General features: G+C 43.0%; 1 protein-coding gene across 7 annotated transcripts in view; it reads right to left on the bottom strand.

Moving 5' to 3' along the window:
• EIF4E3 (eukaryotic translation initiation factor 4E family member 3) overlaps positions 1-20,336 on the bottom strand; it is a 69,132-nt gene that overhangs the window by 17,919 nt on the left and 30,877 nt on the right. For all 7 annotated transcript variants that reach the window (XM_072720435.1, XM_072720434.1, XM_072720436.1 and 4 more), the window contains one exon: positions 6,608-6,680. Coding sequence is in view for 2 of the 7 variants with exons in the window: in XM_025984775.2 (XP_025840560.2) it covers positions 6,608-6,680 (73 nt within the window). In the remaining 5 variants the exon portion in view is untranslated. The remainder of the gene's footprint in view (positions 1-6,607; positions 6,681-20,336) is intronic.

Raw genomic sequence — 20,336 nt, 5'->3', positions numbered from 1 at the left:
AGACGACAAAAGGTATAAAAGTCGGGCATTGCTCATTTGGTCAACATTTGCAGGCACCCATTACAGGCAGGCACTGTGATGTACCCCTGGGGAACTGAACTGGATGTATGAAGGCCATGGGTCTACACCTTGCCTATGGGGTCTGCGCCTTGATGGGTAAGCTCTCAAGCATCCTTCTGGCACCATCCTTGAAGAGTAGAGGCAGGGACGATGGCTGCCCAGTGGAATGGTAAATCCAACAAAATCAACCTGGATTCAGGACCGAGGTTCTCAGGTTCCCTTCACAACTCATGGAGCCTCTGAAATCTAATTTCCTCCTCTATGTAGCAGGTAGATACAGCTATTTCATTGGATTAATTTAATGATTAAAGGTGAAATGAGAATTTGTGATATGTCTCAAGTAAGGAAGCAAGGTGTAGTTAAAATCACTAGACAGTGTGACCCCTTGATAAAGCCCTCATCTACTGGTTGTGGTTGAAGCAATTATGCTCTACCTGCTAGTCTTCTGCCAAACAGGTCATCATTCACTACCAGAAAAACTGAAAAATATCCTCCTCGAGTTTTTATTAGAATGTAAAAAGAAAAAGAGAACATACTTGAAAATACTAGAAAAAAAATGCCATGTTGTGACAGACAAGCAGGTGTGAAATAAAACAAAAACACCCAGCAAACCATCCCCCCACCAAAAAAGAAACCCAAAGTCCAGAATTTCTTCTGAGGGTCACAGCATGTAAAGCAGGAGAATATTTTTTAAAATAATAAACAAATATTTCCATTCAATAGGAATGAATTTCTAGTTGTCTGGAGCTTGCTTCCCATCAACTGAATCAATGATATTTGTGGGGAGGACAGAAAGAACCAAGAACAAACAAAGCAAGAACTTAAAGGATGTTTTTAACTGACAGCAGACACAGTAGGCTGAAAGCAAAGTGCTTCTGATCTGCAAGAGCTGGGTACTTGAGAGAGAAATGGGCTTTGTTTGTAATTCCAAAAGGGCCTGACTTAAAGAGAGAATCAGAGTCTGGAGAACTGATCATCACATAGATAAAACAAAGGACAGGGTGTTAGAGTAATCGCTCATCGCATAGGAAGTCACTGAGTAAATCACAAAGTCTGAACTGGAGAGCTAAGTGGAATTCAAACTTTGAGAGGAGAGAGCCCAGAGAAAAGCCTGGGGAAACACATCAGAGCAGTGTGCACCCTGCTTCCTGAACAAGGCACAATGGTATATGTTTCTTTATTAGTGTTAATACTTTGAAGTGCACAGGGGCTTCAGAGAATGGACATGAAAGCCCAAAGAAAGTGGTTGGACTCAGAAGCTTACGTACCATTATAACAAAGGGTGATAAACTCTAAAAAGTGAATGGATAAAGGAAAAGGGGTTTGGGACTCCTTACAGGTGGTCAGTTGGGGTAGGTGACTAGGACACAGACGGTAGAAACAGTTGTACAGTATAAGGTCTGCTGTGCAGACTCGAGTGGCAAGAGAGGGGGCTACCTGTCCAAATGGATGTTTGTACAGGTAAGTTTGCTACCCTTAAAAGGGAAATTTATGCCTTGATATTAAGCAGACAGGAGAACAGAGGGATCCTTCGCTGCTGTTTCTCCATCACCTTCAGCTCAACATAATTCTCACACTAAAGTGGCACTTTGGGGGGTGGCATATTGTGATCCTCTTTGGGGACTGAGTTTTACATGGGAAGTGACTAAATTTCTTTCACTGTGCAAGGCTTAATTTCCCCCTTTGGCCCCACCCACACAATACCTACCCCCACCCTCTCCCCATCCCCTGTGCTGGCAAGCCAGCAGAGAGGGAGGATGTGGGTAACCTGACTGCGATTCTATTTTTGCACAAATGGGTTGGGACAACAAATGCTGATCTCATTATACACATAATGAATAAATTAAATGATAAGGAACCCTGTCTTACTCAAAATTAAGTCTCTGTTCGACAGATCTATGAAGTAGACCTGGCTGCAAGTCCTTTTATCTCTTTCTTCAATACAGTGCGTCTCCCTTCCTTCCTTGGTCCCCTCTTTTCACCCAAGTGGTTCATTCCAGGTCATTCTATTGCAGGATGCCACCCACTGTGGGCTGCCCGACTGTGTTCAAAATTTGAATCAGTCTTTACATCATTCTTCATTACCAGCACTGACCTATAATATAAGCCTCTTTCTCTGAAAGGGATAGCCCTCACTCCCTAAAGGTTTGGAAGGCAATCTGTCATCCTAACTTAATGATCTATAATAGCACAACTTCCCACCTTCTGATGAGGGATGACGTCTTGTTATCACTGGCAGTACACAGGTACAGAAGGAGAATCCTCTTCATTTTAACAGATTGTATGTATTTTTGACGAAGATTTCTGTTTATGATAAACGATGCCGGATATCCATTTACAGAAAAAACATGAAGTTTCTGTATTATGTAAATTTAAGTAAAAAGTCAGCCAATTTATGGGAAATACTGGGTAGAACACAGCACAAGTGGGACACAGTGTGGCAAAATCTTGAAAGGGATAACACAAATGACCGAGGTAGGATAGAATGTTGTAGAAGAATGAGGTTTCAGGGGTGGGATTGCTGGTTTTGTGGCAGCAAGGCTGAAAGAGAGTGGGGCTGAGGGAGCCCTCCCTTGCAAATCATATTTGGCAGGTAACTCTTCATTCTTCCACAGGTAAAAATCAGGCTTGCTCTATTCTGTACTGCATCCATTTAGGACATAAAAACACAGGAGAAATGTGGAAAATTTGGAAATGTTTACAAAAGAGTAAAAGGAATCAATAAGCATCTGGAAAACACAACTAGATGAAAAATGGAATTTTCCAAGAAAGGCAGGAAAGTAGGAAATAAATTTAACTCAAAGCAAAGAGAATTATTGTTGGCTACAGTGAGAGTGTCCTCAGCAGGGGTCAGTGGGCCGTCTGGAGGCACGCGCCTCCCCTCACCGCCCCCCCCCCCCATCTCTCGCTCATGGCAGAGTGAAAGGAAGAAAACTGACCTAGAAGGGGTGGGAGTTTTAGTCCCTGAGACATGCAAGATTAGCGTTTCCACTGGATATTCTGGAGCACATACATCTCAGCCTCAGTCTCGGTAGCTAATAAATGAGAATAACACTTCTTCCTCCACCCCTATCCACAACTCTGATTTACTGAAGGGCCTCAAAGTACAAAAAGACATATCATATCCTTATATATAAAGCAGTCCTTAATAACCCATGATTCTATTTCACCCAAACGGAGATGGGGAAAAATCATGGACACAATTAGGGATGTAGTTTTGGTGCTGAAAGAGCAAGGGTCCAAGAATCACTATATAATCAAAGAATAAAAACACAGGGGAACCAAAGGATGTCCTCAAATGACTTTAAAACTGGCACCAAAACCTATTGTTAAATACTAAGGACTATTCCCAAATGTTCAGGACACTCACAGGCTGGAATCCCAAAAGTTACCAATTGGTTAAATGTGTTTTCATGAGTAGGGGTATCAGCAGTGGCATAGTCTGGGGAATAACTGTTTGAAATCAATCATTGAAAAGTAGAATTGCACAGCTGTCAGCTGTCTGACAGTAAACATGACTGAGGAAAACACAAAAGGATGCTCCAGTAGAAATTGGTGAGTAATGGCAGATGAGCCTGTTATTGCTATTGGACCCTTACTATGGGCTTTTCACCTCCTCGTGTCATTTCATTCTCAGGGCCTCATGATATAATCAGTATCAAGATTGTTCCCATCTTGCAGATGAGTAAGCAGATACAGAGAAGTTAAGCAACTTGCTGGGGCTGGTAAGTAGCAGATCTGGGAGAGAAACCCAGGCAGTGAGGCTACTCTACATCCTTCCCCACGTCCTCGCCAGTCAACTGATGATGCCCAGGGGTAGCATCCAATGCCACGTGCAATCTCATTTAACCCTTGCTCAATCTTAGGGAGTAAGGCAGCGTTATTATCTCTGTCTGGCAGATAAGGAAACCCAGGCAGGCAGAGGCATCAGAGATATGAAAGAACTTCCTGACCAGTTAGGGCGGTATTTCATTATCACAGCCCTCCAGCCCATCCCAAAGAGCCCTTTTTTCCTAATCATTCCCTTGTGAAATGTTAATACCACAGCAAAGCTGTATATTAGTTTATGTACTAGATATGTATCTGTATTTTACCTACGATAAGGACAGTAGGATTTTTCACCCCACCAAGGATCAGTTTTTGCCTCCACTGAGAACATGGCCTACAGCCTAAAGGATCCTTAACGCAAGTATCTGTTGTGGTTCAAGAAAGCGGTTCATGTATTAACTTCTCATTCATTCCTTTAATCCTTCAGTATGCATTTATTTATATAAAAGATTTTATTTATTTATTTTAGGGAGAGAGAGAATGAGGAAAGGATGAGCAGAGGGAGAGGGAGAGAGAGAAGCCCCAAGCAAACTCCTTGCTCAGTGGAAAGCCTGAGAGGGGGGCTTAATCCCAGGACCCTCAGATCATGACCTGAGCTGAAATCAGGAGTCAGCTGTTTAATCAACTGAGCCACCCAGGTACCCCAATCCTTCAGTTTTTATTGAGAGAAAGGAATAACAGACACAGTAGAGTATGGAACTATATGATTCCATTTATAGGACATTCCATAAACAACAAAACAAATATATGGGGATAGAAATGTGAATAGAGGTTGCTTCTGGAAGAGAAGGATTAAATGGAAGGGCATGGAGGAACTTTCTGACATGATGCAAATCTTTTTATCTTGATCTGGGTTATGATTATATCTCTGCATACCTTTGTCAAAGCTTACCAAATTTCACACTTATGAAATCTACATTTACTGAGTACAAATTATCTCCCAATATAGGTTGTTTTTTAAAGATTTTATTTATTTATTCATTAGAGACATGGGTAAAGAGGCAGAGACATAGGCAGAGGGAGAAGCAGGCTTGCTGCAGGGAGCCCGATGTGGGACTTGATCCCAGAACTTCAGGATCATGCCCTGAAATGGAGGCAGACACTCAACCGCTGAGCCACCCAGGTGTCCCCCAATATAGCTTTTAAGAAAGTATTTCCTAGTATGTGTGAACCTGGGAACTTTAAAAATTGGTCCCTGAAGACCCTGTCTAACTTGCTGCTGGATGCCAAGGCTCAACCAAATACTCTGGTCATACAGGTTCAGGGAAACAAACGGACACCTTGATCTGATTTTACCAATGTCTGCCCTAGAATCCCAGGCAGAGCTCTGATGACCCAATGTCATAATGGAATGTAAAAAATCTAATGAGTACCTCCAAAAGTCAAAGGGATCTAAGAACTTCCATGTGAAGACAGGCTTCAAAATCAAGTGCTCTGAGGTTTATACAATGACTGCTGTGAAGAGGTAACCACAGGAAAGAAGTGAGGGGAAGCCTTTCCTGGAATTTGAGAGCATTTATCCCTCTGGACAGTGGCCCATGTGCTGCCTTGTGACACTGCTTGTACTTGGCACCGCATGATTATTTACAGCAGCACTGTTCTTTTGCTTTCCACATGTTTATGCCATTTTCCCAACGAGATCAGACATGGCCTATGGTCTGGACTGTATCTTTACACCTGGCTCAATGGCCTTGCATGGCACCTAAGAATATCCAATTTTCTGAACCAGATATTGGGAAAAGTTCTGAAAGAAGGATCTTTGTGCTACTTCTAAAGGTGATAAACTATCTAAGGGACACAATCTAGATGGCCATGTAACAAAATTGTTGAAAGACTGACTAAAAGATTTAGAGGCATAACAGGAAAACTTTAAATCTGGCCCTTCTAGAAAGTATCAGACATAGAAGCACTGCAAGTAGAAACCAGCCTTAAATCCTTATTCTGTCTATAACAGTGCATTAACCTCAAAAAGGGGATACACTTGATAGACTCTGCTTTTGAGGAAAATGGAAATGTGATCAATTAAATCAACCAAGTTTTTCAGAAATTTTCTTCATAAGGGTTGGCTAGAGAAAGAACTGATAGAATGAAGAGCTTACATGTGTTGAGAACCTACTACGTATCAGATATTCTGCTCAGCACAGAAACCACATTATCTTCTTACTCACTCTTCCCAACCATTCCAGACGGGGTGCCCTTCTTCTGTAAACTTTAAAGAAACTAAAGGGGTTGATACTTGCTCAATTTAGGATAATGGAAGCTAAATGTAAAGTAGGAAAGAGGGTTGATACCTTCCACTTTCACGTGCAACACTCACTTGCTCTTCCTATGTGACCTGTAACCTTAGATAACCCTGCAGAGGAGGTGCTACTGCCTCCTAGAGAAGGGAAACAGAGCTCAGAGAGGGAGTGTCTGAGCTGGTATTTGAGTGCGAATAAAGATCCATGTGGGGACACACCATAGTCTGCTGCTCCCGAGGGTCTGTGAAATATTTAAGTAGTTAATGAGTTTTAGCAGGTCACCAAGAGAAGAGCAGGCCACTTGGATGTGTGCTCTGGGTTACACTTAGTTAAGCACAGCTCCAGCAAAATGGACCTGAGAACTGACACCCAGACAGAGCCCTGGGTGGGGACTCCCAGCAGACAGCCATTTTCTGGTTGGAGGATTACATCTCCAACACATACCATGTCAATCTGGCCTGTCCATTTCTTGATCTTACCTGTACTGTTTGTACTGTGTAGATTTTCTTCAGATTTGATGCACACTCAGCTGCTGTGGCACCAGGGAGGGATCTAGGCAAACATAAGCAAAAGAGCAGAGAAACAAGCAAAATAAATAGTCAATGTTCATGAAAGTCAGTTTGTAGGTTTCATACAAATTAGGTCTGAAACCACAGAATCAGACATTACGGGGATGTTATTTAGCATTTAAAATGTAAAATTCCTGCTTTATGAAGTCATGCATCTGCTTCTCCTAAAAGTAAGCATATTTATTCTGTGGAAATTTATTTAAAATAAGGAAATGCACATAAGAAAGATATTGGAAACTTAAAAAAAATAACATTTAGGGATCCCTGGGTGGCTCAGCGGTTTAGAGCCTAGCCTGCCTTTGGCCCAGGGCATGATTCTGGAGTCCCGGGATCGAGTCCCACGTGGGGCTGCTTGCATGGAGCCTGCTTCTCCCTCTGCCTGTGTCTCTGCCTCTCTCTCCCTCTCTCTGTGTATCTCATGAGTGAATGAATAAAATCTTAAAAAAAAAATTTAAAATACTGAAATAACCCTGTAATAACGAAGCCTTTTGCTAGGACTTTGGATATGAAACTGTGCCCACCATACAGCTACAGTGAAATCACAGGATCCTGGACCCTTTCTTTACATGTTAGAAAAACTTGTCAATTTCCTGCTGGTAAATCTTCACCAACTCTTAAGAAAGAGTAACCTTCTGTTGACAGCTTTCAGAAAACATGATTACTGAAGGTCAACTTTAGTTTCACCTGAAATTTGCATGTATTTCCCCAACACTTACTTTTAGAAAAATTCTTTCGGTTATTTTCTCTGGCTGATTTAATTAGTTTTGAGTAACTCTGTGGTCAGAATACATTAATCTTTAGTTTGCCATACGGTCCACTAGATGGCAACATACTACAGGTTTATTCACCAGAAAAATCGGGCACTAGGGACAGGCTTTACCTCGCACCATTTCCTGGGATTAGGGGGAACCACAGTCTGTCTCATCAATCCTTAGAAGTTAAGATTCTCCAAGTCCTGCTACCTTTTCCTTCTCCCTATACTGAAGTTCTTACTTGAGACTGTCAGGATTCAGGAATATCAGGCCAAAGATAAAAATTCACCACTCAAATAATGCTTGAAAGTCCCATGTCTGGTTGTGAGGTAGGAAATGAGCCTTGCTGAGAGAACATGACTGGCTCATAGTCAACCCATGAGGATCCAGAACCTATAAAAAATGAGCTTTACCAGCCACTGACCCTCAAAGACACAGATCCCATGGAACTTCAAGATGTTGTACTTTTTAGAAAGTTGTAAAACCATTGCACAATAGAGATACGTACAAAACTCACAGAGCTCAGAGACAGAAAGGATAGCAAAGAAAAGGGTCATGCCCAGGTATGAGGTGTGCATGACACATGCATGACAGGGCTCTACAGACTCTACTGCTGCAACTATAAACCAATAAGTGCTCCCTGGTATCTAACTGGAATAGGAAAAAAATACACTTCTCAATACAGCTTCCTTGCTTGAAGGTCACTAAGGAAGCACAATTGTAAACTAGTCTGGGGATAAACAAAGGACTGCGTTAAATTGGTCAGCTCTGATAAATAAGGCTACCCTAATGCATTGGGCTTACAACTCTTTTCTAGCTGTTTATAAATATGCTGGATATCATTTCCCTTTAAAGTAAATTCACAATATCTAGCATGATCACATTATCTTGGCAGACCTGAAGCCTAAATAACTATGTTGAAGAGTGTGGTAAATCATGAATATGATTTATAAATTTATAAATATATATATGTATATATATATTTAAAATATTTATTTATATAAATCAGCACCTAGCCCCGGATATATCTATCCATCACTCCAGAACCTGTTTTGACTTGGATAAATATTAATTTACTATTTAATGCAGGTTTTTACTCTATGGCTTCAACTATAAAAAGATTTAAAAAAAAAAAAAAAGACCCTAAAACAGACCTTGAACAACTTCTGGGTAGATTTTCATATGAAAATCTTTTGCTTTTATATGAAAATCTACTGGCACGATTCCAATGCTGAGTTTTTCCCCCCCTTTGAAAAGTTCAGCTGACCTCTCCACCAAATATGCCTAGTATGCTCACCAAATATGCCAAATATGCTCAAATATGATCTCTGGGTCACCCAAAGCACAGAGGAGAGTATATACAGGGCTCTGTTAGGGTCCAAAGGAAGGAAATGTACTTTGCCCTTTTTTAAAACTGTGTATATCAATTTTTTCTACTATTTCTTAAAGTCACACTTCAATTTGTAACTGTGTAGAATGAGTATTTGAATATTCGCCTCAGACAGCATATGTCAACTTAATACAATGTGAGGACAATACCATTTAACCCGGAAAAAGTTTCTGATGAACATTTCCTTTCTATGCTTTTTAAATGGCTTTGTCTCTACATTCTGGTCTTTTGATTCTATTCTAGTGTAGGAAACAATCATACAAAATCATTTAGGGCCCTTCAGTTTCACTGTCCAAGTTTTTTTTTTTTAAACAAATCTAGTTTCCAGAGTCCAAGAAGGGACTCTAGGATAAAACAAGGCAGAGCATCTGTGAACAAGGCATCTGTGTAAGACAACAGTATCAAGAGCTAGTGTGCAGGGACTCCATTGCTGCTCGTGTGCTAAACATTCTATCTCCTTTACAGCATCGAATCCTGGCCACCCAGCTCTCTAAGAACAGTCTTTCTAGTAGAGCTGAGTAGAAAAGGTTCTCATTAAAACCAACAGGATCACCCTCAATAGGTCAATTCTGATTAAGATTTCATGCTGATGTATTGGCGTTTGAAGGAAATATGTCAGCTACTATGGACTCTGGTTTCCTAATTTTGTTTTATTTGACAGAGAGAGAGAGTGAGACAGATTACAAGCAGGTTGGAGATGGAGAAGCAGACTCCCCACTGAGCAGGGAGCCTGAGATCATGACCCAAGCCACCCAGGCGCCTCTGGCTTCCTAATTCCTTAATGGAGAAGGTTGGGTTCTGAGATCTTAAGGATCTCTTCTAGCTGCTGGATAGTTTAATGGGTGTCCAAGTTTCAAAGTAACAAAACCGGTGCCAGAAACTTCTGATGGTAGTAAGTGGGTGGCTTGGCCAGCTCTGGGAACAGCATTCTTCTAGGAGCCAAATCTGATCCCAACAGTCACTGAAAAATACCTCATGCCTGACCTGGGACATCCTTAACGTGCAAAACTGGGCCATATCCACAGAATCCATTTTAACAGGGTAAACAGGCTGAGATTTTAAAATAATCTGTCTTGTAAGCAGGTCAGTCTGTCCTGGGCCTGCCAGTTCAAAGTTGAACCAGAAGCTGTAGCGTCTACTGTTACCGTTTCTTAAAGTAGCAATGTAGGCTGCTCGTGGCAAAGCTGTAGCCCTGGGAGCCAGCAGCCCCACATCCCCTCCTCCCTGTTACTCTGAAAGAGAGTTTTAGCAACTGGAAGAAAAATGCTCGCCATTGATTTCAAGCAAAGAAATATTTTACTCATCTCAGGTACACAGTATATTCTCATATCTTTTAAAAGTCTTTTTACTCTAGTCATGTTACACCCTAAACCTCCCAAAAGAACCCTAACCAAACCCTCACTCTGCAGTCCAAAGGTACTCATCTGGACGTGAGATGTTGCCTCCCAGGGGACAGATGGCAACATCTGGAGACATTTTCAGTTGTCACACCTGAGGGGGATGCCACTGGCATCTAGTAAGTAAAACCCAGGACAGCTATGGAACCTCCTCAAGGGCACAGGATAGCCCCACAACAACGAATTATCTAGCCCAAAATGTCACCAGAGTCAAAGCCGAGAAACCCTGACACAGACAAATAACAATCTCAGAGGATTTATAATTTATTTAATCAACAAAGGTTCATTGCACAACCTCTTTCAGCTGATGAGGATACATCAGTGGTCATTCTAGACAAAGCCTTTGTTCTCATGGAGTTCTAAAACCAATACCCCTGCTTTCTGAATTCCCCAGACTCCTGAAGGCAAAACAACTCTGATCAGATCCACTCTTCTTTGCCTGGGAGAGAGAGCAGTGAGGGGGTGTATATGTATTGATGATGACCCTTCCTAGAAAGACACACAACCAGGGTTGTGGGAAATTAAAGAACCTCGGAATCAGAAGCTGTTTTCATGTTCTCTGAATTCGATGCCACCTTCTCCCAGTATGTAGCTGTGGCTGAGAACACATCAGTGCGACAATAAATACACCCCGGATGGATCAGGTTAACGAGTTTGAAGTGTTCACCAGGAATCTTCCCTCTGATTTAATGATATTAATGTAAAAATGGCCTCCTTTTATTGAGGATGTGTTCTATGAGACGGTTTTTACTTATGCAATCTCTAATCCTTATAGCAACCCTGACAAGTTGGTGTCATTATTTCCACTTTACTAATTAGGAAACTGAGGCTCAGTGAGGCTTTTTTAAGTAGCAGATTTGCACTCTTTCCCTGGTCTGTCTAGCTCTGATTCCCGTGATCTTCCTCTTAGACAAGGATGGTTCCCAGTAAAAACCAAGCTGTCATTGTCATCATGGGAGGGTCCCACCTGGTATCTTAGGGCAAATCCCTTTCTCATTCCTCTTTAGGTTATCTACTCCCTCCTTGGACCCACTCCTTGCTCTGGCCTGTTATTCTTCCACCGTTCTCCATCTGGCCACGCTTTTGGGAGGGGGAAGATGCAGAGATGCAGAGCTGGGCTGGAGGCTACCAAGGATCCCCGGCAATAACATACTCCCAAACTTGATACAAGGAACACAATTCAGTAAGAACACATGTATAGGTCATCATTTTCTGGGTCTGGGCATGGGAAGAAGATACTTTACCAAACAAAAGCCACAAATGGGCTGTAGCAGGAAGGCAGGAAAACAGAGGGGTTACAAGGATGGCCCTTGAAATCAAGGTATTTGAGTTCAAGTCCCAGCTCTGCTACCTCCCAGCTGTGTGACAAGCCTGACCCTCTCTGACCCTCCCTTCCCCTTTCTGAGAACATGGTCCTCTATGTCACCCACTGGTTTGCTACTTAGACTACATAAGTGAATGCTCTACAAAGCATTTACCCAACACCTAATAAGCAACGGTTGCTAACACCACCATCATCATCATTGCCATCGGAGGCAAAAAAACAGGCAAAGAGAAGAGCGCAGTTAGAACTAAGAGACACTGATCACATTTTCTACCTGTGGGACAGCGAGTAAGAATCCCAAGAAATCTGTAAGAGTCACACACAGAGCTGAGAAATTCCTAGATTCTGTCCTCAGAAAAGAAAGCCCATCAGGTGCCCATGTCTCTGGGCTTAAAGCCGCAGCTATCCTGAGGGCTGTTTCCACTTGGACTTGGCTAATCTAGAAGTGGTGATGGTTTGAGGCAGAAGTGGGAGGGGATCCTTCAAGGTGTGCCAACTAGATGATGAGTGTAAACATGTCAGGGGGAACTCTTAAGGTTACTTACGACCCAAACTCCCAAATCCAGCTTTATGTCACTCCTGTGTGTCTTCAACTGCGTAACAGAATAACAGGAAATGCACCTTAAGGCCCTCTGTGTAAAATTGGTTAAAATTTCTTTTCATTTGGGGAGTTAGGAGAAAGCAGAAAGTCCCATAAGTTTGGACCAACTGTTCTGCTTAAATGGTTTCCAGGCACCTAAGCACCATTTATATGCAAAAAGTTAATGCGTTACTTACAAATCATCTTTATCTATTCATTAAAGTAGGTCCCTGAGAATCTCACAAGACAGAGTTCTTTTAGCTCAATTTAAGTTTGTAATGCTTCAAAGCATTTTATTCTCTCTCTTATCCCAGAAATACTTACTGAGCCCCCAATAACTGAAAAAATTATGTATCATATGTTACATACATGCATTATCTCATTTCATCCTCATTAAAATATCATGCATTTCCATTCTGCAGATAAGCAAACTAAGCCTGAGGGTGGTGACGTGCCAAAGACACAGAGCTGGCTAGTGGCAGACCTGGACTCAAACCATGGGTGGCTGGCAACCTTGCTATTAGTCACCAGCCTAAACTGATCACTTACTACATGACACATCCTCTGCTTGGTGCCATGAACACAGCTCTGCACCAAGCAGTCTCAACTCTCCTGTAGCTTGCAATCCTCAAAGTACTTCCACGCAATGCAAATGTGCCTTCTCTATTCAACCCCACCCTTTAAGATATGTTTACTACAGGTGAGCAAGGCTCATGAATAATTCATGGAGACAGAAGCCCTTGTAAATACCTAAGGAAATTCTCTTTACCATTACCTAGCTAGCTAGCTCTTAGCAGGTCCACAGTACCACTTACCAGTGACTTGGATACCTGGAAATGCTTTTATCAAAGAAAAGAAGTTGGAAATGTTTCCTCTACTCCTGCCTGTGTCCCTGCCAAAGTGTGGTCAGTCAACCAGTAGCATCACCTGGGCACTTGTGAGAGCTACAGCATTTCCAGGCCCATTAGACACCTGCTGAATCCTATGTGATTTGTATACATATTGAAGTTTGAGATGTGCTGGGCCATGTCATCTAAATCAAGTCCCCATAAGAAATGCTAACAACTTGGCAAGTAAAAGCTAATGAACTATAGGTAGCATCATAAAAAACACATCAAAATCACTTTTCTCACAGATGCATTTTTTGTCATCACCCAAAAAAATTATCAAGATGAGGCTATCATTAAAGGTGAAGGACAATCCTACACAGGCTCTTAAATATGGATTTTAGGCAAGGGTCTCTTCTTTGTGAATTTTTGGCTTACTTTTTTTACCAGGAAAACAGGAGACTGATTTCCTCATTTGTGAAATTCAATGGTAGGCCCAGATTACCTCTCATTTCAGGATATGAAATATGGGAGAATTGTATCTCATTCATTGTCCATATTCACAGGGGAGAGGTGTTCAGCAGGGTTAGGGACACTAGTGCTTGGGGTCACACACTCCTCAGCTCAAATCCTGTTTCCAGTCTGTGTTAGCTGTGTGACCTTAGTCAAGTCGTTTCTCTGGGCCTCAGTTCTCTCATCTGTAAAACGTTGCTGGTATATCCTACTTCAATATTGTGAGGACTGGGCAGCCCAGGTGGCTCAGTGGTTTAGCGCTGCCTTCAGCCCCGGGCATGATCCTGGAGACCTGGGATTGAGTCCCACATCAGGCTCTCTGCATGGAGCCTGCTTCTACCTCCGCCTGTGTCTCTGCCCCTCTCTCTCTCTCTCTCTCTCTCTCTCTGTGTGTGTGTGTGTGTGTGTGTGTGTGTGTGTGTGTGTCTCTCACGAATAAATAAATTAAAAATCTCAAAAAAAAATATTGTGAGGACTTCATGGGTACAGCAACCAGTGGAGTACCTAGCACAGTGAAGTAAAGGATAGTTAATATTGATAGGCTAAAATGTGGAATTTTATAAATGGTACAATATACTCAAGTAATGGACATACATGCCGAGTGTACACACACAATAGATTATCAGTGGAAGAAATGAATACTGACAATATTCCATCTCATATGAGTGACCACTTCATTTAAGCCAAGAGAACAGCCTTAGAGAGGGATACATCTCCTAAAAGCCAGTCTTGGTGAATTTACTAATATTGGGCTCAGCTGTCAGAGGGAAAATATGGACAGGCTCAGTTCTGTGATGAAGAACATCCCTCATATATCATTCACTCCATTAAAGCTGACTTCATTTTAATCACTTTTAGATAGATCTGTGGCTTGTGGCTATATCAGCTTCCTATTGGAGAGTCACATACACAAATAGTCCACAGTCTATCATTAACATTTAATAATGCATCTATTGAAACACACTTCATAATCTAAATGCTTTATTTTTGCACATTTATTTTTATTTTTCCAGGCTTCCTTCTATTTTCATTCCTAGCGTATAAGCTCCTTTGACACTAGCAACTGGGACTCTTTTCCTTTTGCTATATAACTAATCCCTCCATACACAGAAGTTGGGTAGAAGAGAACTATAACAGTGTGAGAGGTGACAGTGGACAAAGGCCAGGTTTTGGACTGTCACCATGCCAGACCACTAAAGTCTTGCCAGCTGTCTTAGGTTTGGAAATAAGGAAACAGCATCTGTAGTATTAGAGGAAGGAAAACAGATTTTTGAGCAGCTAGTGCCAGGGAAGGACTTTTCTGAGTAAGGATGTTCAGGCCCAACTGCAGGAAACGACCACTGACGCAGAGGTAGAGAGGCTGTGAGCCCCTGGGTCAGGGCCCTTCCCTGCCTGTGCTACCTGGAGGCTGTTTCCCCCTTCCAGAAAATAAAATATTGAGCCACTGAGTGAGCCTGTGAGTTCAGAAAGGCAAAAATGAGGGAAACAGGTGCAGATGCCAGCCACTATATCCTGCCAACTATATCCTTCCATACAGCCTTCTACCCTCGCCTAGTCCCAACAGGCCACTCTATGAACAAAGATGATCTTGGGATCCTCTCTATCAAGTCTGTTATTATGGAGGAATGCATGCAAAAGCATCACACGGTGAAGGAGGTGTCTGTGTGTGTGTGGGGGGTCCCTCTGGAACTTGGTACCTCCACTGATGCCATGGTAGCATGCGGTATGAGAGACGTCCCTCCAGGGAGGCCTGGGACCATGTTGTCAATGTGTTTGCATTCTTAGCGCTGAGAACAGTGATGGGCAACTAAGATGCTCAAATGACCTGATCAATAAACAGAGCAGTAATTCTCCAGTTGTGATGTATACAGCATTTGTTACAAATATGCATTCTACTCCAAGAGGTCTGAAAGAGAGCGGGACCTGGGCAGGGTTAGGAGCTTGTATTTGAAGAAGCACAGCCAGGTGATGCAGATGGAAGTGGCAAGGGATGACATTTTGAGAAACACTGGTTGGGTAGAGGTAAACCCCGATGAGGTGGGTTGGTGGGAGACATACATGACTGGCCTACCTTTGTGACTAAAGACACAAGAACACAAATACTCTTTAAGTACCTACTATGTGCACTGTAATGTCCACTCCTGGAGAGCCAGACATGAGGCAGGCCAAGTCTAATGGTCAAGAGGGAGGGACAGAAGAGTCATCAATAACCCCGGATACAAATACTGGTATATTAAAAAATGCTGCGGGAGCACAAAGGAGGTGGGCTCAATCCTGCCTGAGCCAAGGGCTATTTAAGGACAATTACAGAGCTGGTATCTTTGCAAGGCCTTGAAGGATGCATGGAAGCTTTTCAGGTAGACAAAGGAGAGAAGGACATCCCAACAAGAAGGAATATCAGAAGACAAATCCCAGGGGCTGGCAAATCCATGGCTTATGCAGGAAAAGGGCCAGAAATCCACTGTTACTAGTGAGACTGAACACAGTGAGTGGTATTTTGGAGTTGGAGAGACCTAGAGGATGAGGCTAAAAAAAAATGAGTTTCATGTTAAAAACAAACAAAAAAAAGCAATACAGAAGTTCACACCATATTCTGAAGGCCGTTTTAGGTTTTGTTTGTGTTTTGTTTTTGTTTTTTTTTTTTTTAAGCTGGGGAATGCTCTTTTCAAATGAGAGAGGATCATTTCTAAAACAATAACAAAACCAATCAGCTCTGCTGTGATGAAAGCAGGGGTGGAGATCCAGAATCCCACCAGTCTGGAGCACATGAGCCCACAACAAAGGCACGTTTAAGTGAGGAGAGACAGAGTCACAATCCCCTGCTGGGGCAGAGGAAAAAGGCAGGGAGTTTTGGGGATGACAAGACCAGGTGCAGGTCAGAAGGCTAAGCCCAGGAGCCCAGGTGGGGGATGCAGAGAGGAGGGAAGAGCTTGAGAGCAGGCAAGCTGGAAGCATGTACCTGGGGCTAGAGAGCACAGATGCAGGCACGTGGAGAGGAACGGGTGGCTTTGGCTTGGGCCAAGTCTTCCAACAGGGGATCAAACATCTGAAGCACAGAACTGCATGGAGTAGTGTACACGAGAAAGGACTCAAGGAACAAAAGGAACTTCAAACTCTGAAAAATGCGTTAGACGGTGGAATTGCTAACCAGCCTGTGGCAGATATGGTATCCAGAACTCGGGAGAGAGATCAGGGCTGGGGATGCAGATTTACAAATGACACTCCAAGTAAACACGAACCACTATAGGAGAAGGGGAAGTCACTAGGAGTAGAATTCCATAATCTTGAACTCTTTGGTGTGGGATGACTTGTGCCAGGTGCTGATCCAGGAGCTGAGGGCAGAAGGATGCAGGAAGAACCCTATGAAGCCGATGTTCCAGGGAGAGAAGATGTACAAACACAGAATCCCACGGAGAAAATAAAGCAGGGTCAGGGGCATGGGGAGGGTGTGTCAGGATGTGCATGCCGTTTAGTATCAGTGGTTAGGAAAAGCCTCCCTAAGACAGAGAGGAAAGCAAAGTCCTAGCAGATGACTGAGGGAAGAGTATTCCAGGCAGGAGGGACTATTGGTGGCTAAGGCCCATGCTTGGGATGACAGAGAAAGAGCTAGAAGGGCAGAAGAGAGAGTGAGAGGGAGACAGGGGGGAAAGGCGTATTGGGCGGATACAGGAAATGCTGCAGAGTCTCATGGGCTATTGTAAGTACTTTGGGTTTTGCCTCTGAGTGAAAAGGAGAGCAGAGAAGCGACAGGCCTTAACTTAGGTATGACTTCAGCTGCTGTGATGGGAAAACACTGGCGAGGGGAAGGTGGGCAAGGGTAGAAGCAGGGAGAGCAGTTAGCACACTCCTGCAGTGGTCCAGGGGAGAGAGGCCGTGTGGCTCAGGTGGTGGGAGCGCATTGGATTGTGGACACATTTGTGTGGTAGAATCAGCAGTGTCTGTGGAGAGTGGATGGAGGGGAGGGAGAAGGAGTGGGGAAGACGAGGAGAGCACAGCCACAGAGGTCTCCAAGATGTGGGTGCTGAGCAACTGCGAGGATGGAGTTACTGTTGTTAACTGCTCTTATCTGAGACGGGACAGATGGAAGAAGGCAAATTTGGGAGAGAAGCTGAAGAGGTGGTCTGACATGTGTTGAGTTTGGATGTGTATTAGACATCCATATGGAGACTGAGAGGAGGAGCTGCACGCGCAAGTGTAAAATTGTGGGAATCACCAGTGTGATGAGAACTAAACTGAATGCCTTGTGACTGAATGCTATCACTGGTGTGGACAGGGACACGAGGCCTGAGGATTAAGTCCTGCAGGTCAAACTCTGAGGAAACAGGGTCACCACAAGACGAAAACAAAGTCCTCAGAGACAAGCAGCTCAGAGCAGCCCCTGAGATCAAGACTGAGACAGGATGGGGTTTTTAAGAGTCAAAAACAGGGAGGAAAATGCTTCATTCTGTGTCTCCAACCAAAATTATACCTCAAATGCTTACATTCTTAGCCATACAGTCTAGTTAAACAACAACAACAAAACAAATATGGACTTACTGAAATTTGCTATTAAAAATGCAAATAACTCTACTTAAGGGACTCTCCAATTGATCCAGTGGGGGAAAATGAATTCAGGTTGCTGGCTTCCTGACACTAAGGTCAGATAAGTTGCTCCAGGGACTGTTGGGGTGTGTGTGTTGGGGGGGGGGGGGTAGTCTGGGAGCTTCAGGTAACAATGTTAGTTATCAATATTTATTAACCACTTATTCTAGGCTGGGCACCCATGTTAGTGCTTTATATTCATCCATTAATCCTCAGAATTACCCCCATAAGATACAATCTATGACTCTCCCCATTTTACACAATGAAACTGAGGTTTAGTGGGGCTAAATTACTTGTCTCTGGTCACAGAGTAGATTGAAAGGGAGGACAGGACAGATGGCAGGTGCCAAAGGGAAGTTTTAGGGAGCAGAAGCCCTCTGGATGCTATGGAACTCAAACTGATGCCCTCAGGGGCAGACATCAGCTATGCTGGGGAGAAGACTGCCTTGGAGGGCTCTCCTGAGAGCTTTACTACTCTCTCTAGAACCTTGTTTCCCTAGGGGGGAGAAGCTACAAATAAACTTCTAGAACACAATGTGTTCATAACCCAAAGGGGAAGGGAGCCAGTCTACATGAATGCAATGGCCTCTCAGAAAAGTGGAGACAATTCAATAAAAGCTATGGGACGACTGATGGGGCAAAATGAATTCAAATGAGCAACTCTGCAAGTAATTCTAATTTCTTACAGAAATTAGATAATAATCACATAATGTAATTATTTCTATTACCAACCTGAACACTACTGCAGTAACATTTCACTTGAGTGCCAGCTTTCAGAGAACAAAACTGCACAAATACATACTAAGAAAGTTCGAGTTTGTGCCTTCATTGAAGTTCCTATATTCTTATCCTCGATGCTACCGGATTTTCTTAAAAACTTATTTGTTGTTATGTGGTATTAAAATCTCAGATCTATTCTTAAAATGCTGTGCCTTTAAGGAGACAAATTTGTGACCCTTTTAACTCTCTTGATACTGTTTCTGCCAGTCCACAGTCTCCTCACAGACCAGAGGCCCCTCTTTAACAACCTGAAAACAGCAGGTAGCAACAATAGTTACAGCACACCTTTGAAAACAGAGGCAAGATTTCATTCCCTTGATGTAAGCCAAAACCACTCCTATTGTGACAGTAAAATGCTTTCTTAGCATCCCATAATGAAAGTGAAAATGTTTTCAAAACCGAGACTCATTGTTATCTACTCCACCCCCAACTTCTTTAGGTCCCCGGAAAAGACAGTGACTCCAAATGTCAGTTCTTACAGATTCTTATAGATGGGTGCTAACTACAACAAGAAGGAAGGAATGAAGTGGTCTTCCTTCAAGGGATGATTTAATAATCACTTTTTAAAAATCCTTCCGGCATTTTATGCAAGGCTTTTTTTTTTTTTAACACCAGATTTGGATCTCATAAGAAAATCTCACAGAGAACAGTCATATATACCTTTCCTCCTAATACTTAACTGTATCTACAAGTGTCATCAACATTTCCATAAGCTTCTGGGACAACCTTGAGGTCTCGTCTTTGGGCACCCCCCCCCCCCCCCCCCCCGCCGCCCGCCCCAGCCCGCCCCGGGTAAAGGATCCTAAGAAGGGCTTTGCATTCGTGCATTTATTCATTAGTCGAAGTTTGGTTGTGCTCCTGATATGTACCAGGTCCAATCCTAGGTGCTGGGATAGAACAGGTGTCCAAAAAAGAAATAAAAAAAGAAAAAGAAAAAAAAAAAAAAGTCCCTGCTCAATGGCTTCCAACAGAGGGGAAGAAATGAGGGGCTGAGACACACAAAACAAACAGATTCGTACATAATACTCTTTGGGCACCCCCCCCCCACACCCTGGGTAACGGATCCTAAGAAGGGCTTTGCATTCGTGCATTTATTCATTAGTCGAAGTTTGGTTGTGCCCCTGCTAAGTACCAGGTCCAGTCCTATAGGTGCTGGGGTAGAACAGGTGTCCAAAAAAAAAAGGAAAAAGAAAAAAAAAAAAAAAAGTCCCTGCTCAATGGCTTCCGACAGAGGGGAAGCAATGAGGGGCTGAGACACACAAAACAAACAGATTCGTACATAATACTCTGTGGGCACCCCCCCCCACCCTGGGTAACGGATCCTAAGAAGGGCTTTGCATTCGTGCATTTATTCATTAGTCGAAGTTTGGTTGTGCTCCTGCTAAGTACCAGGTCCAGTCCTATAGGTGCTGGGGTAGAACAGGTGTCCAAAAAAAAAAAGAAAAAAGAAAAGAAAAGAGAAAAAAAAAAAGTCCCTGCTCAGTGGCTTCCGAGA

Source organism: Vulpes vulpes, chromosome 9, assembly GCF_048418805.1.
Source record: "Vulpes vulpes isolate BD-2025 chromosome 9, VulVul3, whole genome shotgun sequence".
NCBI lineage: Eukaryota > Metazoa > Chordata > Mammalia > Carnivora > Canidae > Vulpes > Vulpes vulpes.
Note: the sequence above shows the minus strand (reverse complement) of the source record. Positions and strands in the feature narration are given on the sequence as shown.